General features: G+C 46.9%; 2 protein-coding genes across 5 annotated transcripts in view; one reads left to right on the forward strand and one right to left on the reverse strand.

Annotated features, from left to right (window-relative positions):
- Positions 1 to 1,035: 1,035 nt before the first annotated feature.
- On the forward strand, positions 1,036 to 20,122 carry ECRG4 (ECRG4 augurin precursor). 3 transcript variants are annotated; one of them, XM_076360082.1, is made up of 6 exons: positions 1,036 to 1,199; positions 12,991 to 13,060; positions 14,167 to 14,289; positions 15,025 to 15,072; positions 17,378 to 17,535; positions 19,480 to 20,122. In XM_076360082.1, exons 3-6 carry the CDS (start codon positions 14,202 to 14,204, stop codon positions 19,639 to 19,641), a joined length of 456 nt encoding a protein of 151 aa, XP_076216197.1. In that variant the 5' UTR covers positions 1,036 to 1,199; positions 12,991 to 13,060; positions 14,167 to 14,201; the 3' UTR covers positions 19,642 to 20,122. The 3 variants fall into 3 exon arrangements, with proteins under 3 accessions (XP_076216197.1, XP_076216189.1, XP_076216182.1); XM_076360074.1 differs by lacking the exon at positions 12,991 to 13,060 and having other exon boundaries at positions 1,139 to 1,199; XM_076360067.1 differs by lacking the exons at positions 1,036 to 1,199; positions 12,991 to 13,060 and adding an exon at positions 13,143 to 13,220.
- A 6,969-nt stretch (positions 20,123 to 27,091) lies between these two features.
- The window catches only part of UXS1 (UDP-glucuronate decarboxylase 1), a 65,366-nt gene continuing 64,500 nt past the window's right edge, over positions 27,092 to 27,957 (reverse strand). For both annotated transcript variants that reach the window (XM_076360094.1, XM_076360103.1), the window contains exon 15: positions 27,092 to 27,925. In XM_076360094.1, coding sequence (XP_076216209.1) covers positions 27,794 to 27,925 — 132 coding nt within the window. In that variant the 3' untranslated portion in view covers positions 27,092 to 27,793. The remainder of the gene's footprint in view (positions 27,926 to 27,957) is intronic.

The following is a 27,957-nucleotide window of genomic DNA, read 5'->3' on the forward strand; positions in this document are numbered from 1 at the left end:
AGGTGTGCACAATCATGTTACTTCCAAGTGGTGGCAGTAAATACAGCCTTGCTACTCAGTACTCCTACATGAATGTGGATGTGTGTCTGGTTGGCTTTAGGTGAGCCCTGCGTGGAGTATGGCCTTATGGACTGCACGCAGCTGCTTCACCACTGTATGTGCAGATACATGCCATGGCCACAAGTATTCACACCCTTGTGGCCAGACATCCTGAGGTATGATCCAATGGGTACATCCATTTCCACTGAACGCCTGAATATGTGTCTTGTCTTAGCTGTTCTGGCACTAAAAATACATAATGTGCCTCCAAAAGACAGCTTTAACTGCATCAAAAGTTTCTTTAAGCTGACTGTGATTTCCTTAGGCCATTTGCAATGTTACTGGGATGTCCCATTGAAAACCAGACCTTTTCAGTACGCAGATGCCACGCTCGTTGTCTGTCCCTGACTAGTTACAGAGTCCAAGAATTTATTTTTATATTACTGATGTCCATTCTGTTTATTCCGCCTGGATTATCCATAACAAGAGGTAAAAAACACTGCGCCTGGAGTAAAACATAGCTTTGCTGCCGCAGCCTTGCGAGGTTTTGAGCACAGCTGGCATTTACCAGGAGCATGGGTCTTTACAAGATGGAGCCTTATTTCCTGCAGTAAGGTGAGCTTGCAGGTCATGCCTTCTCCCTCTGGCCCTCCTGCTGACCCTAGGTGTGCCATTCCTCCACGCACCTCCTGCCTGCGGGGTCTCAGCTCTGCTGCACCGGCGGATACTGGCTCCCAAAACCTGCAAGAAATTAAAGAGCACGGAAATCCTCCCGGGTGCCGGCCGCTCATCGTACAGCTGACACAAAAGCCCAAATTCCTTTCACATGAGAACACGGGTACATCTGCTTGCAATCATCTTTCTCCAGGCAGCTGGCCTGATTAAGCAGAAATGCGATTCTCCATGCTTGGACTGGGGAGTGCTCGGCAGACGCCTGCAGCCGAGGGGCTGGGATTCGGGAGAGGCAGAATAAACGCGCCTTTCACGCCCGGCATCCCCAGCAGTCCTGTGGCTCCCGCGCTCGCAGCCTTGGTCGCTTCTTGCCCTGCTTGCAGGAGGCGAGACATGCTGAAATAAAGAGAAACTTGTTCTGTGGCAGGAAAAGTCATTTCTTCTGGCCAGGCATTTGGGAAGGAGACAGGAAACATATTATTTTAAAGGTAAACTGATAAAATATTTGTTTGCTGGAGGAAGGGGAGGAGTGTCAAAAACATGTCAGCGTGCTTTAGAAAAAAATACTGTGTCATCTTACTCCTGCCCTGATAACAACTGCGGGGTGTCGTAAAGAAATGTTGTAGCCTTCAGCAGTCTGTAGCCTCACGCAGGGTATTATTTTCCTTGCTGGAAGGATGCTCTTTGTCTGTCTGTGCACGCGCGTGTGTGTGCGCACGGGGGTGTGAATGCACACTCCGTAGCAGCAGAAATGGCTAAAAATATTAAGAATGAAGGACAGTGAGTGGACACAGAGGAATATTAGCAGAATCTCTGGTAATGCTATTGTTTGTTTCTTAATATTTTCTTTATTGCAGCTGACCAACGAGGAAACAACTAAAAATCTCTACTTTAAATGAAAGCTGCTGTTTGTAGCACAGTTGCGTTATGGTATCTACTTTTGTAGATTTGTCAGATTCCATTTCAAAACTTGCCTTTCATGCTGCTACACAACAGGATCGAAAAAGTAATTTATAGGTGCAATTAAGAATACCATGTTTGGGAAATAAAGGGAAAGTATTTTTAACACAAGCAAGCTTGACAATTTAGTAGCTCAGCTTCACTGTGATTCCTGAAAGCAAGCTGAAGGCAGCGGCCGCAGTATAGTGTTAGTCCTCAAATCTGTTCATCAGTTAATATGTTTGTAAAGGCTAGGTTGCCCCCACACCGCCCAAGACTGTTTTTTACCAGCTCATAGTCCAGATAGCCTGAGGACTTAAGCCAGGTCTGCAGAAGGTACTTTGCCGGCGCAGCGATGCAGTTGTAGCCGCAGTGCCCCCGGGGCACACATGTCCCAGCCCAGCCGCAGCATCCCTCCGTTTGGACTGACGAAAACGGTCAGAAGTGACAATTTGCCACATCCCTGACTGACGGTGCAGGAAAATGCTGTGCTGGAAGGCTGGGCAGGGGGACTTTGGTTAGCTCAGCCTGCTTTGTGTTTGCTTTTCGGAGGCATGCGGTTAAATTGGGCACGGACTTCTCCTAAACTCTTTGAACTGAACTCTTACCAAGACCTGCCAAGGTCTTGTTTTGGGCAAACTCTATTCTTGGCTTCAAACAAATGCCTAATAGAGAAGAGAGCTCTCCTGAATAAGTCTGACTCTGGGCATTTTTAGGAATCTAGCTGGTTTAGAGAAGTTCTTAATATAAGGGTAGGATGGAAGAATATTGGCCCTTAACAAGTGCAGGGAACGGTGATGGACAGACACTGCGTTAAAAAATTTTGGCATGCAGGGGTCTCTTCACGTGTCTGCACGCTTGAACATTGCAGTTTATTCACCTGTATTCACATACACATGCAGAATTTTAAGGTGACATTAGAATGACCTATGCTAGTGCATGAAGATTCAAAGGGAAACATCTGTCGTTAAAAAACAATAGGTAAAAACATTTATTTAGCACAGGCTGAAATATAGAAATGTTTGCATGCTGTGTTTGGCTTGACTTACTATAGGCAGGACTTAAGAGTTGTCCGAAAGAAACTGTGCGGGATCTGGTATTTTCTGGGGCTTCTCTCCTAAATGTTCATTTGGATGTTGCAACATGCTGACACTCTGTAATAAATCCATTTGGGTATTATTTAGAGGTCTCATATTCAATGCCTTTTTTTAATACGGCTTCATTCCCTGTGAATGCTAATGCAGATATACAGAGATGAGAAGCTCTCCGATGATTAGACACAGACAGGATGCCTTCAAGGCTGTGTCAACGGCCTTTGAAAATATTGATCGCCAAGTGTGGTTACTGAGAAAAGATGCTGAAGCCTTTGGAATCGAACAGTTAACAGAGCGTGGATCAAACCTGGATTTTCAGTTATAGGACGGATAAGCCCTCATGTCAGTCCGTCCCTGTGGCAGTCAGTCAGTCTGATGGTTGGGTCTCAATGTAGCGATGGGAAAACGCACATCTTTGTCGTTCTGCTTTGTGAAGGCTGTGCTTGTAGAGAATGTTCTTACTGCTCGCCACGCAGCTTTCATCCTCAGCAGGAGGCACAAGCACGAGCCTTTGACTTCTAGGAGTAAATGTAATTTGTCAAGGCCTTACAGAATTGGGTCCTGCTCTTGCCCCTTGGTCTTTCCGACCTGTTACATTACCACCCTTTGCCTGCTCTGCTGCTTACCTGCAGCCCCTCTGCTCCTCGTCACTCTGTCATCAGCCGTCATCCCTTTTCAGGTATTGCCTTAAGCCACTGCCGTGCAATTGATGGGAAAATGGTAACGGTTAGGTTGAGGGAAAGTTGGCTTCAGCTGACATTTTTGTATAAATTTGGAGCAATCAACTTCATAGGGGATTTGTAAATGTACAAACTCTGCGCTACCACCTGTCTTTTCCTTCCTTTCACTTCCGAGAGAGATGCGTTGGTTTTAAGGCTAGAAGACATCACTCTGGGCTGACCACCTGCATAATTCAGATCCTCTGACATCCCTGTATAAACTCATGTTTCAGGATCAAGAAAGGTACTTGTGACAGAGACTGTCTTTTAGGGAAAAAAAAAAAAAAAATCTCCCCTTGATTAGGAAAGACCCACATAGTCCAAGACAATCCTTCTGAAGTTGTTCCACTGCTGTCCAAGAGAAATGTCTTATACCTTCCACGTGCTTGTCAACACCCATCTGATGTTCTTCCTCAGGAGTTAGACACTGAGCCCGTTACACATCCAATTAGGTTATAAGCACTCCAGGAGGGAGGCTGCTTCGCTATCTGCACGTGCATCGCCCGTGCACAGAATTCAAATATTAGTAAACAAAATATACATGTTTCATAACTGTAACTGTTCTTGTCACAAACGCAGCCTCAGATCATTTTGGATAATTTATTCCTGAAGCTGCTCACATAGTCTGGGAAGGGCAAAGGCAGATACCTTTTCCAATCTGCTGCTATGCAGAGAATGTGTTTAGATCGTGGAATAATATTGCTGGTTTGTATTGTTTATTTACATATAAGAGTTTAGCTCTCTGTGTGTGAGAGCTTATTTTAAATGAAAATATATGATGTTTAAGTGGAAACCAGAGATGAATACGGGATTGAAACCTCTGATGAAATAAGAGGAGGTGGAATTTGTCCATAATGAATCCCAATGAAGGTATTCTGTCAGCCTTTGTTTTACTTTGCTTCTTTTTTAGCCTAGCCTGGAGTTGTCTGGGCGCTCGCACGGAAATCAATCTGTGCCTTGGGCAGCAGGATCTCTCCCCGGCTAGGGGAGACTGATCGATTGTTTCACATATTGAGACCGTAGGTTTGATGGGAACTGTATAGGAATGGTGACAGTAGTGGAGATTTGAGGGTTTTGGCTTCTTTACTAAAATGTATACCTTACAACATATGTTCCTTTTTCAGATAAAAAGAAAAAGCCCTCTCTCTGCTGTGTATTTCTCTCCTCCCTCTGCTGTGCAGTTCTCTCCTTCCTCTCCAAACATTTCAGTATGGCTTGTTTGAAGCGCAAAATAAATTAACAAGTTATGCAAGATTAGTACTATGGAAAAGCTTTTCCATAGGCATATTTAGTGGCTTCGTAATGATTCAGAGATTCGGTTATACCGGTATTGGGGTGGTTTTTTTTTCTTTAGCACTATTTCTAGTGCTACTATGTAGCACTGTTTCCCATGAAGTGGCCAACCCAAACCACACGACAAAAAATTCATATGAAATGATCAAGGATAAAATGTTGACTTTGCTAAACCCAAGGACACGTGTTGCATTTCAATCAACAGGACCAGGATTCTTCTTGTCCAGGTGCCTAAAATTTGCTCGGCAGCAGGCCAGGCGAGGTCTCTGAGAAATGTTCTCCCACGCCGGGTACTGCATGCTTCAAAGTGTGACTGATCTGTGCTCCCCAAGTTTTTTCTGCATTGGAAAAAAAAAGGCAGCAAGCCTCCTATCTTACCGTCTCTGATTGATTAACAAGTGATTACCAACAGCAAAGTTATATTGCATGTCGCATGCTGTCCTTGCATCTGTATTAATCAGCATGAAAAATAAAAATTTAAATGACCATCTTTAAGAAGATATTCTTAACCCAGTTATTACTTGAGCAAAAATAAATCATCTTACGCTACCGTGTGGCCTCTCCTGCTCTATCATATAGTCATTACTGTGCTCGTGCCATTTCTGTAGGGTACGAGAAGTCCGCAAAGGTTTGTCTGCGTGTTTACTCACTCCTGTAGAGCTAAACACTAACCTGGACACACATGGGAGAGAAAGAGATCAGTGTCACCAGAGCACCACTGTACAATTACCCTGCTCAGGTCCTCCCCAGCTCTCAATAATGTTCAGCTAATATGCATTAGACTTACAGCCACTGCATCGTTACTAATAATTACCAGGTGAAAGCATCTTTCCATTGTGGTGGTAACATTACCTACTGGAAAGGCAGTCACCGTCCTCTGCTTAGGAAGAGTAGCGCAGACCTGCAGTGCAGGTTGTGAAGAGATGTTAAACCAGGAAAATGTTCTTTAAAGCAAAAATCACTGCAGTCTTCTTTAAAAAAAAGGAGTTGGACCCAAAGGTTTATAGTGGCAGATCTTGAGAAAGGAGGAGGCGAAATACTTTTGTGTTGGTTTTGGTAGCAGCAAGTGATTAAATTGCTCACCACACCTTGAAGAATTACAGCCTCAGAATTCCCATTTCTGAAGCAGATTAGCTTTCTGGTTAAACTGTATATCTGGTCTGGCCCAAACCTGAGTGATCTGGCCCAAAACGGGGCTGTCTTGCCCACCAGGACATTTTCGATGGCGAGGAAACAACATGCTGGCGATGGATGACAGCGTATTAGCTGCTCTGTGCTTCAGCCATCTCCAGTGGCAAGAGCTCCAGGGCATAAGAACAATTATGCCAATGCCTAGAGGAGCTAGCAGGGACTTCAGAGGCCTGTCTACATGAATAAATGTGGGCAGGTTCTTCTGTTTGGGTGAAGGAGTGCCAGCTTCAGTTCAGAAGTCATGCGGCCCTATTAGCACAGACAGAGCTAATGGGCCCTGCTGTGAGCTGGCTCAGGCCCCGTGCCGGGCTTCGGGATCGGAGCCCAGCAGCGTTCCCCTCCGCCACCCACTGAACACAACCCCAGGAGAGCAAAGAGCCGGGGATGAAACGCCTGCCTTTCCAGGGGAGCCACGTTTCTGTACGATGGCATTTTGCAAGATCCAGGTGTAGCAGCAGCAGACTGGGATTTAACCTTTCTGAGATAAATGGGATTCCGTAGAGCTCTTATGACTGAAAATACATGTGTGCATGAATACTTGCAGGACAGACGCCTACATGATCACAACAGGCAAAAAAAATCTCCCCTCAAATTTCCATACCCCGCAGCCGTTGTACTGCCAGGTTGGCACACATGCCCTTTGAAGTCGCTGGCATCCAAGCACAGCCGGGTGCAGTGGGGCTTCACGCAGGAAGATTAAAGATGTCATGATCTCTCACTCAGCAGCAGCACGGAGAGACTACAAAAAGTGCACTCTCCTGGAAAGAAACCAAACCGTAAATCAGAAAGGTAATCCAACATCAAATGAGCAGAGGCACAGACTTGTTCACAGGCAGGGCTTAGGCAGGGCATTGGTGAAACTGGAAAGCACAGATATAAAGCAGAGCCAGCAAAAGCGGCCACAAAGCAGATCAAGAGAGGTGTAAGGTCACACGTGATAACGTTAGGAAGACAAGTGAGGTTTCTGCTCCGATAACCTGAGAATCATGCTCTGAGCTGGGATGCGCCGCCTGTTACTAAGGCTCCCAAAGGCTCGTGTTCGACCTGAGGAGAGAGCAATCACCTGCCCTCCGCTGCGGATAGCTTTGCTGTATTTCGACCGTTTGGGCAGACATTTTCCATGCCAGGGGCCTGCCTCAGGCAGGCTGGCAGTGCTGCTGAAAATTTCAGCCCATGTGGTTCCTACCTGCCTGGGAAGGCAGGCGGGGAAGAGCAGGTTGTTCTGTTTATGCTAAAAGCGCCTGGCAGGCTCGAGGCGATGTTCCAGCTCCTGTGCTTTGAAACAGGGGCTTCAAACTGATCAGGTGGCAGCAGCTGTCTGGGATGCACCCCTTTTCCTTCCCCAAGAAAATGCACCCACTTTGTCCCATTTCAAATTAAAAAAATAGTTTAAAAGCATGTGCTCAGTAGGTGTGTGCCGTGTCCCTGCAGGTCTCTGAGGCTTACGTCCACGCTAGCGAGGTTGCAGTGGAGATGTGCAGGACTTGCCCTGCCACCCAGGCTGCCATGCATCGCTGCAGGCTGCTGGGGCTGAGGGGACTGAGGCGCAGGGAAGGAAACCTTGGGTAGAGCTAACCCGTCACTATCTCAAGCCCTTTGCTTCTCAGCAAGCAAACTTGTTCTGCTAGTAAACTTCCCTATGCAGGTAGATATCCACTCTGGAGCACGCCCAAATTTAACAGGCATCCAAGTCATAGCTAAGGGGTCATGAAGACGCCGATTTGGCCTGCAGGGACCAGTTTTAGGCATTGCTAAAGCCTCAAACACAACACAGGAGGAAGCGATCCGACCGGGGTGCTCAGGCGCGATGGGATCAGTGTGGACTCAGATCGCCCCTCTCTCCGCAGTGACCTGCTCCTGGGCCAGTGCTTACCGAGCATCGTGTGGGCCCGACCCCTGGCTATTCCTTGGGGTGGGGTGGACATAATACCCTCCTCCAGCAAAAAGGAGCTGGTTTCACCAGCTTCACCCCATTCCCACTTCTGGCCGTACTCTCCCACCACCTTCTTACTTGGCCTCAGCTCTTGCAAACTGCCTACCTGAGCCATCGCAGCTCGCTCGTCCTGAAGATAACTAACCCAGCAAAAGTAAAGCAGATCTGCTGGTTTAGCACACTGAATTGGATCCAAAAAGTACTAGAGCCAGTGCTGGTAAGAGAGGGGAGGATGAGCTAGTAGGGGGCAGAGAGACCTCCCCATCTTGGTGGTAGCAAGCCACCACATTGACTTAAGCTCTTAAGGGTAAGGCAGCTGCCTCAGGAAGCACAACCTGCTTTCCAGCCATCCTCCAGTTTGTGCCGGATTCGTTGTATCCTACTGAACTGTGCGTTGGAAAGGCTGGCTTCTCTGGTGATGCTCTTTACAAAGGAAGAGATTCATGTGCGCTGTTCTGCAAAGGGGTTTAGGGCTGCAGGTGGCAAGGGGAGACATACTCCTCCGGCCACGATGAAGGTGCCCAAGTGTCTGAAGGTGGCTGGGCTTGCAAGAAGCTCCTCTTTCGCAGCTTCCCCCCGGTCTTGCAGTTGCTGACACGATGGTACTGTGTCCCGAAACCAGCTTTCTGGTGAAGCACGAGGGAGGTAATAATGATGTCATGGTGAGGGTTTGGTTGGGGGCCTGGGGAGACGGGCAAACCGTGGACAGCCGGGACAGGGCAGCTGGCGGTGGTGTGGGACACTCTTCAGGGAAGGGCTTGATCACCGTGAATAGTGCGTGGTCACTGACAACACGATGTAGCACGAGGTCAGATAGCTCTTTTTATTAAATGAGCACTACCCACCCCATGAGTAAGTCCAGAGTTTTGGGGAAAGAACAAAAATGCGTACAAACCATTAAGACAGCAAGAAAGGGTAGGAAGAGGGATGCTAAAACCAGATTGCTAAAATTAAGATTTTTAAGACTTTGCATTTACTAATCTTTGAGTAGTTGCAGCCCATTTGTTGGTTTTTTTGGTGGTGTGGTTTTTTTTTTCTTAAAGTGTACGTGCACTCTGGATGTGAGTAACAAAATAAGGGAATGAAAACAAGTCAAAAATAGCTCAGAAATAAGAGTTCAGAAAAAATGTTTTGAAGCATAAAAAGAAAAGTCCCGAGAGACAGCAGTGAAAGAAAGAATGATTCGAATGAAATCAGGCTGTGGTAAAAAGACACGTTTTAATGTACTACAGTCCCTCTCCATCTCCCTTCCTGTTAGACCTGACCCGCAGACTTGCCATGTACTTCCAGGCTTATCCAAAAATACACTGGAGGCAGTGGAAGAGAAAAAGGAGAAGGATTTCTTAGAGAGAGAATTTTTTGTATCCCGCTGCGGAAAGGAAGCAGCCATGATCAAATAAGGTTGCTTGAACTAACCTGCTTCTCACCGTGCTTATTGTGAGAGCAATAAGGTTAATTCTGCAGTGAGGGCAGCAAAGTACTGTCAGTTAGTGAAGGGAGGGGGACGGACAGACCAACAGACACCATTTCTTATCTGAGAGGATCAGCCAGAAGCTGCAAAAAATATCAGCAGTAGCCAAGCACAGGAAAAAAAAGAAATACAGTATTTTAAGCTATTTTCTATGGAAAATATAAACACTAATGTTTATTAATAACGTGGACCGAAGTAATGGTGCTACCAGGTGAGACGCAATGGATGAAACGTGTCCCAAACCACGTGTCGAGGCCAACAACACTCATAGCCAGCGACTAATAAACTTTCCCTAAAGCAAAGGTGTGTGACTTGGGACTTGGGGCTGGTCCTATCACTATCAGGAGGACTCTGGAGCAGTGGAAGAAATAGTATGAAACTCAAAATGTTTTGGAAGGAACTGACTGACTTAAATGTTCTTCCTTCTGTTTGGAAGGAAAACACAATTCCTGCGGTTTTCTTGGAACAGGCTGCAGAAAACAATCTGGAGTGCCAAGTGCCTCTGTCCTAAGGCTAGCGACCAGGCCAATATGGCTGGGAGACTTTGTAAAAACCTCATTAACAGAAAATAATCATTTTCTGGGTGTTGGGAACACTGTTCAATGCTGCCATGTTCTTGATCAAACGGGTAGTTTTAGTGGATCATTAAAATCTTCATGGTGCTTCTTTGCAAAAGATGAAGTGTCATCTCCTGCAATCCCTGGCCAATTTCCAGCTTACCTATTTGCCTGCTAAGTTAGTACGCTGATGCCAGGTCTCAGTATTTCATCATGAGTCTTGTTATATTTGGCGGTTTCTTTCCTTGAAAATCCAGCTTTGGGAGTCCTGTGATTATATAAGCATTTAAGCGACACTATATTTAAAAACATTATTGTGTTGAAACACTTGAAAACACGAAACCTAATAAAGGAAGAAGGAAAGAAACCAAGATCAATCTTTTTAATGTGATTTTTTTGTGCTTTGAATTTCTGACTATCCTTGAATGGTCATTACTGATGCTGTCTCTTACATTTTAAAGAATACAACACAGTTCTCTCAACAGCTACTGTGATGAGATGCAAGAGCAGAGGTGTCTCTCTGCTATTCAGGAATCTCTCTGTACTTAATTTTAGACAAAATGTACAATAATAACAAAGGGGTTCAGACACTTAAAAATCCAGTGATGCTTCGGGGCCGAGATTTTTCCACCGGTTTAGTTCAGATCAGTTAAACAGCCACGCATGCCCACACCACTTTAGGTAGGTTTAGAAGCCACTGGGCTTAAAACCACTACGCGTAAACTCGGAGATCACGCAGGGGAAACGGGGTCACCTGAGCAGTCGCCAAACGTGCAGCGAGTTGCAGAACTGTTTAAAAAATCAGCTAGAATCTTATCTGCTTACCCCCAAAAACGTACACAAAGTCCTGCAGGCTCCAAAACCAACGCTGGCCGGCAGTAGGCTTAGCAATAGGGATTTCTCCAGCTCCAGCGAGCTCCTTGCCTGGCTCCTGCCCGTTGTTGCTCAAGGTCAGGCTCAGAGTGGCTTTCTGTTGGATTGCTCCCAAACTTCTACCTCAACACGCAGGCTTGCAAGACCATAGCCCAGCCCCATGCTGGGGAAGTGGTGAAACCCGCCAGCTCCATCCTGCTACCCTGCTGCGGGCATCCCTCCGATCAGCGGTCCCCATTACGCTAAGGGGCTTGACCGAGTTTTACATGGTGCGTGAAGGGGGCCCTGCTCACCGCTCCTCATCCCAGAGCTGTCTGGGAAACAGTCCTGCTGACGACATTAATTAACATCTTTCAACAAAGTTTCGACACCGAGAGTCTACCATTGTCACCAGTAGTGATGAAAGACATTTAACCGAATGATGTCATTAGCGCAGACTTGCTTACCTAGAGCCCTTGGGGATGCTGCGCAGCCGTGCTGGCAGAGACCTCCCAGCACTGGCGTGCCAGCGGAGGCAAACCAAGCCCTAAGACAAGCCTTCAGCTCCTTTGTGATGAAGCAAGGGATGTTTTAAAGAGAGCGATGTCACTGCTGATGGAGAGAACCCAGGAAAACACCGCAGCATCAGTTGCACGCAGAGCGGCTGTGTTTTTTACATGGCAAATAGCAGAAAGGGGTACTGTAGGTGTGTCAATTTGAAGGTAAATACTTCTAATGATGATGCAGTAGTCGCAAGCTCAGCAGAAAAATGTGTCTTACTACAACACCAGGGCCACACTGCCTTAGTCCTTTAAACAACCTGGAACAGAAATAAAGATTGCTACTGGAAAAACACGAGTCACCTTTTACCACTGCCTTTGAAAAGAAGCGGTGTTATATTTTTACACAACTTTTTTACTTTATGTCAAAAACTCTGTCCCCTGAACTGAGGAAGTGACCTCTTCTGGGATGATACTGCAATCAGTTTAACCCTGAGCATTATATTCTTCTGTCGATCATTTCTTCCCCCACCAGAGCAATGATTTTCTGCAATAACCTTGCACTTGAGTCAATCCATTCTCCGGGTTTCACCAGATAGCATTTTATCTGGACCATTTCTTGAGTCACTGTGATACATTTGGTATCCAGAGGAGGTATTGTGCTTCGTATTCCTTTGGCCCAGAGGTACCAAGTACCTGAAGTTCTGCAGAGCCCCAGCTCCCATGCAAGGCTTGTTACAAACCCACCAGCTGAACAAAACATCCTTTGCCATTACCAACATACCAGCTGACTGTAAATATTCATGAGTTATTGCCCTGGTTTTAGAAATTATTTACAACATGGCTGTTTCATATAGCCTTACATATGTACGCTTCAATTCTGTCCCTGCTAGCTATATTCTCCAACTAGCTACCCAAAAACCTCAGGTGGTTTTAGTCAAGAGGCTGTCAACATTAAGCTCATGAAAAAGGACATTGATTCTGAAGAACGGGCATTTGCTCCGACACACGGTGTTGAGCCTGCTGACACTTGAAACATGGGGCTATAGGGAAAAAACACTCAGAAGCAGTGACAGAAAGGACAAACTAATTTTGGTTCCCAGTTGCATGGGAGTTGAGCTGGGACACCGGCCTCCTATGGGAGTGCGTCCATCACAGGGGTCTGGAAGGTGCTGCTCCCTCTCGCTCTGCCCCCCCGTGAAGCCATTGCTCCTGCAGAGACCTGTGGCTGGAGCGATCACATCACTTTTTCATGCTGCTGCCACTGCCGTTCCAACTGGGATGGGCAAAGAGGTCTGAGCATTAGCTTGAGGGTGGCTGGGGATGGAGGGAGGCAGGGGAAAGGCTTTGGGTGCAGCTCCAAGTACTTTTTTCACAAGGGGAAAGATGTGTGGGGCAATCAATCAGGGGTGGTCGCCTGAAGCAACGTTCAGGCTGGGTCTGGGGAACCGCTGAGGGACCAGCCTGTACTGGTGCTGCTTCTGCGTTTTACGGCGAGTGGTAAAGCCAGCCACAGGGCCTTGTCCCACCCGTACAATTAGCTGTGCCTGAAATAGCACTGACGGGCTCCACATCTCATCACAGGGAGCTGCCACACCACTGCACGGCTCCCTCACCATACACGTGTGTGTATATATACACACATATGTATTCAATATACATATTTATATACAATTACAATATATACAGTGTATACTCTGTGTGTGTGTGTGTGTATATTTATGTTTCAGCTGCAACCAATCTGGAAACAATCCTTGGATCAGGGAGCCGAGGCCCCGGCGCTTGCCAGATTTCTCACAAGTAGGTTACAGAGAAAGCCCAGCTCTCCCTCGCTCACCCTCGCCTCCTCCTAAATCCCTCCCGCGCTCCTCGCTGTACCCTGGCACAGCTTCAGCGGGAGGCGAGACACCCGTAGCGGTCTCCTGAGTGTCGTGGGTCTCTGCTGCGAGGGAAGAGAGAGGTTTGTGTCCGAGGACAGGGATTTCACTGGGTTTCATCTGGGGTGTTTCTGGCATTTGGAGGGGAAGGAGGTGAGAGAAGCTGAATTCACTGAGGGGAGCTTAAACCCGAATTAGGAAAAGGCAGCGTAAGTTTAGGCACCATTACAGTTACGATCCTGCTGAGCAAGGGCTTTTAGTTTGTGAGTTTGGCTTTTGGTCTCTGAGTTCTTACTGTAAGCTCAACCTGTCTATATGTAGAAAAAGAAATCCGAATTATTTTTTAAAGCTGATCAGTTAAAATGCATTGCGGTTTTCTGTGGACTTGGGGGGTGGGAGGAAGGGAGAGAAAAAAACCCCCTGAACTAAGTCACCTTTGGTTGATTCCGATTCGTTTTTCCGCCAGGACAATCTCTCGATTTCCATCTGCTGCTACAGGCAACTGACAAACTGGCCTGATGTGTAGAGAGATGTTGAATGACACGCTACAGCTATTTATTTTTTCTAATTCCCCTGTAAGAGAAGCCTGCACGCACTGCTGCAAGGTCTTTACCGGTTGCACTGGATTATGTGTAACCACAAAAAAAAAAAACAACCCAACCCAAACCAAACCAAACCAAAACAAGCGCTGCTGGGAACTGGCAAACTGTGCCACCCCAAACAAAAGGGTGGGCGCCTTGTCCTGCCGAGGCGCACCTCGCCCCGCGCCCGGGCGCCCAGGGCACCGCAAGGCGACGGAGGCCCGGGGCTGCCGGCGCCGGGGCGGCGCAGGGGCGGTCGGGGCCGGGGGCGCTCCCCTCCCCTGCCGCCGGCTGCGGGGTGCTCCCGCACCCGCAGCGCAGCCCGGCTGCCCTTGCCCCCCTCCCCCGGGCGCCCGCCCCTCCCCGCGGCGGCGGGCCGGGCCGAGGCGCCCTTCCCTCCGCTCCGGCTCCGGCTCCGACTCCATCCTCTCCGTCTCCTCCCGCCCAGGTGGGTCGCCGCGCCGCCCGCCGCCCCCCGCCGCCATGCCGCCGCCGTGCCCCCGCGGGGCCCTGCCCGGGGCCGCCCTCCTCTTCCTCCTCCTCCTCCTCCCGCTGCTCTGCGCGGCCCCCGGTGAGTGAGCGCCCGCGCCCGGGCCGGGGTGCGGGGTGCGGGGAGGGAAAACCTGAGCCGGCACGTCCCGGGGAGCAGGCGAAAGCCTTCCCCTGGGCATCACGCGTGGCCGCGGGGGTGAACGTTTTTGGTCACGCCAAAACTTGCGCAAGGTGAGCGTCTTTTTTAAAGAGCTTGTTTTCCGGCGAATAAAGCATTTCGGAGCAGCCGAGCACTCGCAGGTCTCCTGTTGCGCTGCCCGGCCATGGGCTGAAACCCTGGATCCCTTCTGGGAAAGGGCATCAGCGGGACGACAGCTTTGACGTGCTTTGGGACAGGCTGCAAGGAAAAATCTTGAAGCACTCCGGTTGTTAACGTGCCCCTCGCTCGGTGACAAGGCTTTTCCAGGGTTATCATGCCGCCGTGGACGCTGTGTGACAGTACTGGCACCGGCGGTGGTCTTCTGCTGCAAAATATTAAAATCTAATTGGCGAAGAAGGCCAGTTTTGGGGTTCCCTTGCCAAGAAGAGCTGGGGAGAGGATGCTGGAGTATCAAAAGCTTCCCTGTAGCATATGTTGCGCTCGAGTGTGGAAACGGGAGCAAAGGGAGGCACTGGTAGAAACTTGCTGCAGAGTTTTGCTTGGTGGTCTGGAGCTATGACAAAAATACTTTCAGTATTTTTCAAGATACGATCTTTTTTTGTTGTTGCTATTTCCTTCTTAGTAAATGTGTGTGTCTTATTTTTACTTGTCCAGATGTTTCAAGGGGAAATAAGCTCAAACTGATGCTTCAGAAACGCGAAGGTAAGTAAAGAGACGGCAAAGTGCTTTCCCTTGTTTTTCCTTTGAGTCACTTGCTATCGGTCAAAGCTGCCAATGTGTTGTGGCTCTGTCTCCAGCTCAAAGAGGGCAGTCGGAGGAGCAGTGTACAAGCACCTGGTTCAAAGCTGGTAGCACACAGCCGCTCTCACTACGTACTGTACCAAAACCTCCTGCGCATACGGTGCCAGCCCCGTGGAGTCCGTTTGGGACTTGGTATTGGCAAGGCTGGAGGCTCTGCTTATCACAGCCCCCTCTGGAAAGCAGGGTTCCCAGCCTCGGGCAGTATGCCTGCGTTTTGCTCCGCGCAGTGTATAGCACCTACCTTTTCCAGTGTATGCATGGCAGACGTGGCGTTTATCTGGTTTATTCTGGGAAGTCACAAGTTTTCCAAGGAATTACAACGCATGGAAATACTGCTGGCCCAGGTGCAGAGAAGAAAATGTGCAAACCGGGCTTGCTCGCGATGCCTTGACTTGTTCCCTTTGTCCTCTTGGCTCCACATGTGCTTCCTTCTTGGAAGACTGCTCTCTCTACGGGAGAGATGATGGCCAAGGGCCCAGCAGGCAGATGCACTGAATGGCTTGCTGGTTGAGGGAAGGGGATGGAAATGGAGCTGGCCAGGGACAAGCAGCACTGCAGCAGATGGGGGGCAGGCTGAAACACCCCAGAAGTTTTGGTTGCCTCCCCTCAGCCTGCTCTATGGCTGAGGCAAAGAATTTACACCCCCCACAGAAGGGACTCCCACTTTCTGCAAGACTGCCTAACTACTCACTGGGTTTTTCCTGGCGTCACCCACCACCTCTTTCCAGCCCCAAAATGTGTGCCCCATCCACGGCTGTTTTCCTTGCGCGTGGGTTCCCTACCTCAGCGTTCTGCAGTGCTTACATGCAGATAGGAGTGACTGCTTGCAACAGCCGCCCCCCCTGCGCCCCAGCAGCGGTCGGCTTGTTTGCTCAGGTCCCCTGGTGAGAGGGACCGCCCAGGGGGAGCGTGCAGACAACACGGCCTAGACCAGGAAGAACTGCAAAGCCTTGAATTGATGATGGAGGGAATACGCAGCCCCTTAATTCCAGCCTCGCTCCCCTTTTCCAGCTGTGCGCTAAAGCGAGCAGGCCAAGCACACAGTACTGGTTCCCTTGCTGGCAGTGTCCCTTGTGCAAGGCTCATTCACGTGACGCTTGTTCAGCTGTCCGGCTTCGCAGTAATAACACCCAGCTCGAGCGCACGGTGAGTTACCAGTTTCCAGCTCATCACCGCAGGGCAGCCTGCTGCTTCCCACTCTTCCTGTGACAACTCAGCTATTGTTTTTACCTCTTGAATCTCCTTCCCACCGCAGTCCTTCGCCTCCCCCTGTGACTCTGCCCAGCTCCTGCTTCAACGGTTTTCACAGCTCCACCCGACTTCCCCTTCTGCCCTAGCATCTTCCCTCGCGTCCTCCAAAAATCCCCATCCGCACCCGTGTTCCTGGTCTCTCCCTCATTGCAATGAACCCTCTGAAGCCAGGACGTTCCTCCTACTCCTACACGTGCTTCTTGTTTCACAGGAAGACCAAACATCATACCACGTTTTATCGTTTCCATGCGTGGCAGGGGGCTAGCCAGTCCTCACATCCATACCTTTCGGAGGTACATAAATTCCTCTAGCAGCCGCAGCAAACTGCCTGCCTCTCAGGCATGGGGCAAGCCAGATGGCACGTCTGGGTCTGGCAGGTTGAGGGCATTCCCATGCATCCACCAAGCAGCGTGCTATGGAAGCCCGATGGCCTTTTATTTTCAGGCATACAGGGCATTTAGTAGCACTCATTATTTAAAAGCTACATTTTTACACAACAGATTCAAAAATCTATCTTTTTATGTGTGCCTCCCTTCACCCTAATAAGTTAGCAGTGTTTCTTCAGCTTCTTCAGCCTTTTTAACTTCACCTCTCATCTTCTTTCCTGTTCCTGTAACAGCAGCACGCAAAGGCCAGTCTCCTGTTCTCTCCTCAAAGCGCAGCACAGCGTATGCTCTTTCAGTTTGGGTTTATTTATTTAAATTCCTTACTTAGCTTACATCTTTGAGCTCAGAACAGCTTTTATCAAAGCCAAGAGAATGAGGGTAGCTAAGAAATCCTGTTTCATCGACAATTCCTGGGTTTATTACTGTTACTGCCGCGACACGCATTGCGCCGCCAAGCACAAAGGTGATGGCATGATGCGAGAAGCATTTTCTTACTTGCCGCAAGCAGTACGCTTCAGGCTGACTAAAGATTTCCTGGCATGCCTTTTTTTGGGGGAAATTAATTTCAGCCCCTGTTGCCACGAAGCCCGAGGTGTCAGTGAAAGAAGCGGCGGCCAAGGAGTTCCTAAGCAGCCTGAGACGCCAGAGGCGCCAGCTGTGGGACAGAAGCCAGCCCGACGTACAGCAGTGGTACCAGCAGTTCCTGTACCTGGGATTCGACGAGGCGGTAAGGCTTTCGAGGGTTGGTAGGGCTTTAGAGTGCGCGGCTGCAAGCGTGGTTGCACAGCCACGGGGGCACCCAGGGAAAAGCTGCCCTGTTTCTGTTCACGGACAACGTGACTTCTTTTTTTGAAGTAGCAAATACTGCACAGGAATATAAGATCCGTATTTGTTAGAGATTTCTGCATTATTTTGTTAATAGAGAAAAATGACATTGAAATCTTGCCTGCAGTTCTTGCGGGCTACTGAACTTAAGCTTAAAAAATTGCAACCGGACAAAGTCTGCTTTGAGAAATAGGTGGCCAGACCCAAAGCAATCAATCGTATTTCAGGAAATTAATTTGGCAGCCTCAACCTAATCAATTTACTTTTTAAACACGCTGAGAAATCCACACCAAGCTGGTCGTGATTGGCATTCCTCAATGAAACTGCACTAACGTTACGTACCTAATGCATGCACATGCCTCCGTGGTGCGGGCAGCTCCTGACCATCACGAGCACCGACAGCTGTGCCTCGACTCTAAACGTGAGAGGAAAACCATTTGATAATATGCAGCCAACCTCCCTTCAAATGAGAAGGATACTTGTTTTTAAAAAAAAACAATTAATTTGTAAAAACACTGGAGTGGAATCAAGAGTTCCCGGCTCTGCACAAAGCTCTACTAAATAGATGCTGAAATAGGGCGAAAAATGTGCATTTAGTTGCAGTCCCACATGTAGAATAATTTCTATGTTAATAAGAGGTAAAAATACTTACAGATGTTGAATTCTTGGCTTCTGTCAGCTGCATGAATACGTTTAATGAGACTGCATTGGCACAGGCAAGCTGGAGTACATTTTGGACCTTCATGCTATGTGGATTGCTTAGAAGATGAATGCACTCATTTTCAAAGCTGGAACAATTAGAAAAATAATCCTTTGCTTGGACTGAAATAATGAAGGATACATTTGTTTTGTATCCTCCTGGACATTACGCAGATAAAAGTGACTTTTTAACAGCATGGCTATATCCCCCTCCCCCAGTAGGAATAGGAAAAATAGGAAAAGTGGTTTTATGCATCAGAAACTGAAGACTGGGGGCAAATACCAAGACGTAAGTAATAAGGACAAACAATGCAGGTAAGATGAATTCTCCTGTGTGCATTTCAAAAACTGAAGTGAGGCCTCCTGTGGGATACAATGAATCCTCTTAGTAGGTTTTCTTGAGTATTAAGACACAGTTTTAACAATGAAATAACTGTCTGTTCCAGCAAAGCACTTGGGCCATACTTACCCATTGTGTATTTTGCAAAACTTTTTTTTCAAATCTCAGCCAAAAATATTTCCAAAGAGTCATTCAGATGGAAAGGCTTTGGCTGGGCAAGTATTTGATATCCTTGCACACTGTTCTTCCTCTGCTGTTGTGAGCAGAATTGAACTGCTTATTGCATTTCCATAGCTAGAGGGCTGCACTGTACATTCATTTTTACCCATGCGAAATGGGAGTGAAAGATCACAGGCGTGAAGCGAAAGCCTGTTGCACCCACTTTGCAGTCAGGGACACCGTGACTAAAGGCACGGGGCAACGGAGAACCAAACCTTTAGATTTTTAAGTACAAAACATTGAAATGTTTTTATAGTCCACCACTGAAAAGGTAATTTAAAGGTGCTCAGCACATGTTTCATTTGAAGGCGCTTTCAGTTTAAGCACTCTACAGTGGGCAGAGGGTGTGGGGGTGGGTCCCAGGTGGGGCTGGGCAGGACAATTCCTGCACTCGGGGCCCTGATAATCCCATAGAGAAGGTAGATGCAAGTCACAAAACCCCGTAGATCTAAAGATTTCGTTTTGACAAATACACAAAGGATCTGAATTTCTGAAAGAGACAAAAGGAACCTCTTGCGCCACCTCTGTTTCACTCTCTTCATTGTAAAGTTTCAGGCTGGGAAAGCAAGTATTTTCTTTTTTCGGCAGAAATTTGAAGATGACATCTCCTACTGGACAAGCTTAGGGCGTTCTCGTAATGAATACTATGGCGGATACTACCAACACCACTACGATGAAGAGTCACCAATTGGCCCGCGAAATCCACACACCTTCAGGCATGGAGCAGGGGTCAACTATGATGATTACTAATGCCGTTTATCCTGCTATAGCTGGTGCCTATAGGGCTGCACTGGGCGAGGCCGAGCCCTCCCTCAGTCAGAATGACCCCGCTTTCCTCCTATCCGTGTAAAACAGCAAGAGTAAAGGAACTGCCGGACTTCGAAGGAAGCAACATGACTTTTTTTTAATTATCGTTACTTAGTAGTACACTATATATAAAGTGTTGTAGAGATAAAGCTTTTTGGATAAAATAAACAGGTTGCCATCATTTAGTAGAGTTTGTAACAGCAAGTTTCATTCTAATTGTATTACTACAGATTCCTTTTTAAAGGGCTTTTTCATTTGCTTTCCTACATTGCAAAATTACATTATGTCATCTAGTTTGGCATATAGAATACAGAATATAAGCCAATACATTTCAGGTGTGCCTGCTCATTCAGATTTGTGTCACCAAATAAATCCAGTTATTCTTGGGGGAACAGAAAAAAAACATTCCTCTCAATTGAAGTGCTGCCTTGTTGCCTCCTCTGCTGTTTCCATACCTACTGTGCACAACCCTCCAAACTTGCGTGATACGGCACTTCAACAGTTCCTGTTGGGGCAAGGACACAGATGTTCACAAAAGCTAAATTCAGAGCAGAGGAGCTCGCCTTCCTCCAAAGCCTGTGGAAGGAAAGGATTTTCCAGGGAAAGGGCTCAATGCAGGAACCTGACTTCAGAAGTAATTGCTGAGATGCAGAGCATCTAACCTCAGCGGCCCCTACCCTCCCCAGGCACGGTAACCCAAAGGTTGTCTTCGATGAATGCTCCCCTTTGTGTCCTTTCCACTTAGCTGCAAGCTTTCATAGTCTAGGTCAAAACAGGCAATAAAATAACAAAATAAGCCATTTAAAATGAAGTTAGTATCAGACAGCATCCAACACAGTCCCCAGACATAATTTCCTACCATGAAGTTGCCTCTATCCCCAATTCAAACTGGAATCTACTAATAATCATTAGGCTGAGCATCAAAATATATCAGAGACTGGGCATTTGTTCATGTAGCGGATTAAAGGGGGGTTGGTTGGTAGGGTTGTGTGTGTTAAGAACCCCGAAATACAACCAACTTTTCTACCACAGCAACATCAGCCACGTTGCTGCTTCTCTCTCGTTACTGTAGGCAAAGTCCTGACGCAGACCTAAGCCTAGGAGGGAGCTTTCAGCTGTCGGGGGCTTCAGGAGGAGCTTGGTGGGGGAAAGCACTGCTGAAGCTTGACAAGCGTAGAGGACTGGGGAGGGGCAGGTGAGGAAGGCTGGCTGGCTCCATGACTTCTGGAGCTGAAGAATAAGGATAAAAGAGAGATGGAACGTGTACTGCAAACTACAACAGAGTTGGAGAAGAAAGACAGCGTGGATGCTTTAGCTGTCTGTCATCTAAAGCTTACAAGAAGTTTCCAAAGCATGGATCATGGCAACACCCTTCTTTACACGTCACTTACTTCTTGCTTAACTCTGGGTGTATTTCCTAATCTTTCACTTAAAGTCCCTGTTGTGTGATGGACTGGTGTCCGGTAGAGGCAGCGCAGCGCTATCCAGCTCCCTGCAGGAACGCTTCCAGGGAGACAGCTTTTTGCCAAGGGAGCCAAATTGAACAAACATGTTAGTCACTTCTCCTCTGCACACGCAGATACGCACTAGCCTAACATGCTCCAGAAACTCAGCTTTCCCCTAGGTTTTGGAGCACTTGCTCTTAGCAGAATCCTTGACAGTTTAATCAGTTTAAACTGGCGTGTTTCCTTGGTAAAAGACCCTTTATTCCAAATACAAAATAATCATATTCTGAGTCGGGCACACACTCGTTTGCACAGTTGGAAAACACCTATTCCTAGAAGAATACTTCCATTTTGTGTCCTATCAAAAAAGTGCACGGAATTTGGCAACGTTTGAACCATGCTGATAATTTCAATCATTTCCCAGAATTTACAACAACTGGGAATTCAGACCTGCTGAATAAGGAAGAATAAAAAAAGTGCTGTAAATAAATACCATTGCTCCCTAGGCCTTTGTAAGCTGCATCCATTTCTGCAGGCTGACTCAGTCCAGCAGCTTTCTGTGCCTTGCAGGCTCACAACGAAGTCTACGATCTCTGTCTTGTGGATTGTCTAAGAGAAAAAAAGTAAATCTTTTCCATTACATTGTGCTGCATGCTGACGTTTTCCACCATGTACTGGGGTCTGGCTGGGACAGAGTTAACTTTCTTCATAACAACAGGTATGGTGCTGTGTTTTAGATTTGTGACTAAAGCAGTGTTGATAACGTACCGCCGTTTTCACTTGTTGCTGAACAGCGCTTGCAACAACATCAAGGTCTTCTCTGTTGCCTATGCTACCCCCTCAACAGGTAGGCTAGGGGCGGGCAAGAAGTTGGGAGGGGACACAGGTGGGACGGCTGACCCCAACTGACCAATATTCCATACTATGTAACGTCTTGCTCAGAATAAAAGCTGGGAAGAGGAAGAAGGGGGTGGGGGTTTTATCTTCCAGGCTAGCCATTGCTCAGTGACTGGCTGGACATCAGTCTTGCTTAGGGGAGATGGTGAGTGGCCTTTGCACCACTTGGGTTTTTTTCCTTTTTTCCTTCTCTTATTAAACTGCTCTTACCTCAGCCCTCAAGTTTGCTCACTTTTGCTCTTCCTATTTTCTCCCCTGTCTCACTGGGGTAGGGGGGAGTGAGCGGCTGTGAGGGTACTTGGCTGCTGGCTGAGGTCAGCCCACCACAAAGCAATAGCTCTGAGGGGAGGGCACCTTCCTTCTTGCAGAGGGGTCCACCAGACTTGAAGTGCAGCAGTTGCAATGATGCAAAAGTACATGCAATAAGCTACAAAGAAAGCAAGCAGGTATGAGCCATCACAGGTTTGGGCAAAAGGAGGAGAACTATTTAAAAAAAATTTCTTTGTCAAATATGCACAGAGTGCTTCAAAGTTAACTACATTAACAAAGTTAATTTCCTTTGACTATTTCTGTCCTAAAACACAGACAAAACTGTGCACCCCCTCCCAGCCTTTCCATTCTGCTGTGCAGACAGCACAGACCGCTTCACATCATCATCATCATCCCCAGCCATCCCGGCATTGATATCACATAACCACTCGACCAAGACAGAAGAGCAGCCATTATTCATCGTGGCTCCCTACAGAACAGCAACAGCTTGGCCATGGTCCAGCACTTCGTGTTTCAAGACCCAGTGATGCCGCATCCCTCAGTTTGCGGGTGTCAGCCAGGCAAGTCCGTCAGTCGGACTGACAGGGCAGTCCTGCCTCCTTTGCTGACCATACCTCTAAGGTAACCCTTCTGTCAAAGCATAGAAGTACTACTGCTGTGCCCCCACAGCCACTCTCATACACTCCCCCACAGTCTAGACAGAGGTCTCTCTCTCCAGATCAAGTGTCTTCATCAGCAGTCTTAAATATATGTTTATTTTATAATTTTTGGGGGGCCTTCGTTCCCTTTAATTTCCTACTTGTAACAAACACGTTGGAATGGGGGATTGGGCACTTTTACCCCAGGACTGTTTCCCGGATAGAAGGAGTAGGTTTCCTTGCTCAAAACAGCTTTCTCTGCAGTGGGGCGGACAGAGCCCAGACTGTGGTACTTAAGGCCACCCCACAGTTCCCTGTGGCTTCATGTTTTGGACCTTCCAGCTGCTTCAGCCATGGCATGGACCAAGGCATTCAGAGGGTCCCCTTCTTGCTGAAGAGCATGTCTTGAACTAGGGAAAACATTGCAAGAATGAACCAGCTGTTGCTTGTTCCAGGCTGTAAATGGCAACAAAACAAGGTGGACAAGAAGTTGTTGCCATGTTTGCTATTATGGAAGAGGCAAGTGAGAGAAGGAAAGGGACTGTGAAAAGGAATAGAGAACCAGAGCCTGGTTTTTGCAGGAAATATGAATTGTTATTTCAGAAAAACCTCCCTGTTGATATGGAATCGCATTGAGGAACCTTCTGCCGTACAAAAGGCGGCCTGCTTTTGTCCAGAGCTATTGCTGCTGTTCCTGGTAGCTCTAGGGAGTCAGAGCCGCAAATAAGGCATTCCCTTCTCCTGCCACTTGTGATCCAAGCACAGGGAAATGTTCACAACAGAGCAACTACAGATTTGTGGTGGCTACATTCCCACTGATTTCAGGGAGGGGACGTATGGATGTTAGGGCTAGCAATGTTGAGTACACACTTTCCTTGCTATTAACAAAGCATCTTCTTCCTGTGGACAGGTCTTCTCTGATCAGCCTCTAACAACCTTCAAGGACTTCTTGGCCTCAAGTAGCATTAAACTCAATACTTATAAAAACCTGCAGACTAGCTCAATCAATGACACTAATTAAAGCCCTGTTTCGCCCTCTGTAGCCTGTTCTCTAAGGCTAACAAATTTATGAAATCGTGTTCGTGTCTTCCCCTCCTCCCTTGCCTCTTTCTTTCAACTTTGAAACTCAATTCCAACCCTATCTGACAGAAGTGAAAGTTTTCTCAAATATACTACATTTCTAAGTTTCTTGAAAAAATAGATGACCGAGAGACATTCATAAATGCCCAGAGGGTGGCGAGTGCAATGGCCACTAAAACTCGCCAGTCTATATAAGGTTAGAGAAACTGCAAACACCCCAGATGCAGGAAGACTGTCAGATCATGATTTCCCCACATAGCAAAAAATCTAACCTAAAGATAGACACGAGGCTGCTCTAGACTATACGTTCATGGAACTACTTAAAATAAATTAGGTCTGCAAGCCCCACTGTAGCTTGTCTGTAGACCAGCACTGTGGTTTACAAAGCTTCCGAGCCGCCTACATATAGAAATAAAGCAAAAGTACACCATGTTAAAAAAAAAAAGTAAAAAATAAAATCCAGCTGTGGACCTCACACTGTGGTAACTTCCAGCAGCAAGAGTGGCCCTTCTTGCAAGGTTCAAGAAATCCACAGCAGCGGATGCCTTGCACAAGTCTCCTTCTAGAAGACTTATCTCACTTGCCAGCACCAAGCCGGCCAGTTCATCGCAGACCTCTGCTACACTGCATATTGCCTACTGAGAGAGGAGGACTTGCATCTAACACCGGCTGAGCTGCCCGTTCCTGCAGATCACTGTGACTAAATAGGCACCTCAAGGCTGGTCACGTCAGTTTTACCTTGTCTGCCTGACCAGGTGACAGCAGAAAATCCCAATTCTCAAATTTCCTGAAAAAAAACCCCAAACAATACGTTGTGTTCAGGCATGGAAATGAAAACACGGCTTGGCTTCATTTACCCCCGAGTCCTACGTTTCCAAGCTTTCAGTACTGTATTCCGCCACCCTCCATCAAAAGTGGCTCTTCTGGAGAGGCAGCAGCTGTTTCTCACCTGTGGTTCCCTGCAAACTTGATGCCTTCTTTCTCCTTCTGAGATGTGTAACCCCAGATGTGGGGTTGATTTGCATGTTGATTGTGCATCAACATGCAAACCCTCACCTGCCTTCTTGAAGACTCAGTTCACACCAGACCAAACTCGAAATTACCTCAGACTTTCAGTCTTAAGCACCAGCAGACTGTTTTAACACCCACAATTCATGCCCTTCGAATCAGCTAGAAGGTCAGTCACCGGCTTCAAACACAAAAGGCAACAGCTGCCTCAGCTGCTGTTTCTGGAAGACACTATTTAGAAAGAATACGGGAACCGAACCAGGAACCTCTGAAACAAAAGCTAGAAACAGTACAAGGAAAGTAGCAAATCAATAGCCTGTCACTCAGGCCCAGCGGGAGGCATGCCACATACTCACAGATGGGTTGTTCGGTACCAGCCATTTGCCCTCTCTCCGATTTGCTCCTTTTATGCAGGAGGTCAGGCTGTGAAGTTACCTAAAAAGCTTTTAAATTCATGTCTGTAATATCCAAACATTCAGACTTCCTGAGGGATTTATTTTTTTGGAAAATGCACATTTTGTGCTAGTCTCCAGAAGCATGCTTGTTCCAGTACAGTTTACGTATTTTGCACTGAAGTCATTGGATTAAATGAAAAACAGCCCTGGAAGTAACAGCTAGTACCCACAGCTCCCATTTATTCTCAATGGCTGCTCTGAATGCTGGACTAGGGTTGCACCCTTGTGCACCACCTCTTCACAGATGCTTTGGCATCTAATGGCGCTATTTGCACGAGGAGTAAAATATAAGGAGAAAGAGCACCTTCCCCCACATATAATCTAGAGCTTAAGGGTTAAAAACACCATGCTGGGAGCCGATTAACAGTTCCCACCACAGGACTATTAAAGAAGTGGGCCCTACTTTCACGTACATCCAGCTGTGGTTTTGAGTATAGGGAGAGGCTGTGCTTTGTGAGTGTATCAGTAATGATAGGTTACAGGCACATTTGGAGCACGCACACCACGGTGTACTTTTTGGGTGATTTAATATGGAATAAATGCCTCGATCAAGTACCTAGAAAAAGGCTTCAAACAAAAAGCAGACCTCAAGCTGCTCAGCTGTGAAAAGACGAAGGCAATGTGGGATACCTAAATTCCACCTCTGAGTCCAGACAGGAAAATGCTGCCTGGCTCCCCACCTTAGCTTCATGGCAGATTTCCACTGGAAGAAAACCTGCGCATGTGAGCAGGGAAGAAACCATTTTGTCTTAAGAGGATCACTGCAGACCCGGTCCAGGTAGGGCACACGAACGAACACAGCAGCCCCACTGCTGCTGGAGTTCCAGGGAACTTCACCAGACAGACTGGATGAGACTCCAAGCCTTGCAAGCACCGGGAGGCTCTGGCGGATGGCATGCTCGGACAAGGGGGCCTAATAGCACGCTGCTCCCAGAGTCCTCCCTGGGTCCGGGCATCAAGTCATTGCCACAGGTAACCCCCACTTTAACCATCAACCTGAAGACAGTCGAAAGCTAATGAAACATCAAGCTTTGATGAGATATAAAGTCAAGTCACTTTGCCTGATGAGATTTAGGATTTTCAATTTTGAGTGGCACTAAGCCAAAATACCTTTGAAAAACTCTCTGCCAATCTCCCCTCCTAGGGATCCAGTCTTAGGTATTAAAAATAAAGGGGAACTATTAAAAATAAGGGGAATTGGATTTGTTTGTTTGTTTGTTGGGTTATTTTGTTACGATGACAGGCACAGTTATCAAAGTTGAAAGCATTTACTGGCAATTTAACAACGGCTTAAAATAGAAACATTTCCTCTGTCAGGGAGGCTGAAGTTAGACTCCACGGTTTAAAGCAAATCTTAAACTCCTTTATCACTATCAACTACCTGAACTGGAATAAATCATGACGTTTTTGTCCGATCTATTTCAACAGACATCCTGCGGCCCTTCCTATATATCTGTTAAGAGACAAGCAATGAAAGACCAATGTTAATAACTTTGAGCCAATTGTTTACAGACTGCTACTTTCTAATTAATATACAATAAATGCACAGATGTGTAACGCCAGAGAAGTGCCCACAGTGAAACCCTGAAACTAGTAAATATAAGTTTCAATATTTTATTAAAATAGCATATTCAACCACTGTAACCAATAATACATTAACTTTATTCCCAGAGTACGCACAACACAGTAGTGATTCAAAATATCCTTATCCATGGTAATCAATGAAAATATCTCAAATTCAAGTGTACAACTAAAACTAAACCTTTGAAAAAATCTCTCCTTTAAAGAATACATAAAGCTCTCATACAGAATTCTTTTAAACTCCTCTATACTTAAATGTCAGTGTCTCTCACCTGACAATACCACTAGCTTTTTTCTTATGCATAGTAGAACATCTCATATTTTATAGTACCCATTTTATAAATAAATTGGCATTTTCCATCCCGTTTGTGTTTATCTTCAGCTTCACAAAGAAACCAGTAAATAAAACTGTCAAGGACAGTCACAACAAAATGATCTCACAGCAAGATATAAAACTTGAAGATACTAAAAGATGCTTCTACTCTATTTTTACATAAAAAGACAGATTTAAAAAGTGCAAGGCAAGATTTGCAGGGGAAGGGGAATATTTGTTTGTTATTTTTAGGCACATCCACTTCTTTAAAGCAAGCTTCAGAATGAAATTCCAGTTTGTTCTTCATGATACCTGTTTCAAAGTCTCTCTCAAAAAAAAAAAGAAGAAGAAAAAAAAATTACATCCGTCAAATGTCAAACAGGGAATTTCCTGTCCAACTAATAGTCTTCAGTTATGTCTTGTTCTTCCTTTTTTCATCCTTGCGGGTTTTGGTTTGGGAATATACTGATTGTTCGCCTGATACTCAAGTTCTTTACGGAAGTAGTGAATTGCTTTATTCAAACCTTCTTCCAAGGGGACCTGTTCCCAAAAGTGAGGAGAGAATCATATCA

The sequence above is a fragment of the Aptenodytes patagonicus genome, chromosome 1 (assembly GCF_965638725.1).
Source record: "Aptenodytes patagonicus chromosome 1, bAptPat1.pri.cur, whole genome shotgun sequence".
Classification (NCBI taxonomy): Eukaryota; Metazoa; Chordata; class Aves; order Sphenisciformes; family Spheniscidae; genus Aptenodytes; species Aptenodytes patagonicus.

Bases quoted from the DNA above. Each gene is read 5' to 3' on its own strand.
- ECRG4 (XM_076360082.1), top strand. From the start codon at position 14,202: ATGCCGCCGCCGTGCCCCCGCGGGGCCCTGCCCGGGGCCGCCCTCCTC. The intron at 14,290-15,024 runs GTGAGTGAGCGC...TTACTTGTCCAG, and splicing joins GCTGCTCTGCGCGGCCCCCG to ATGTTTCAAGGGGAAATAAG. The intron at 17,536-19,479 runs GTAAGGCTTTCG...TTTTTTCGGCAG, and splicing joins ACCTGGGATTCGACGAGGCG to AAATTTGAAGATGACATCTC.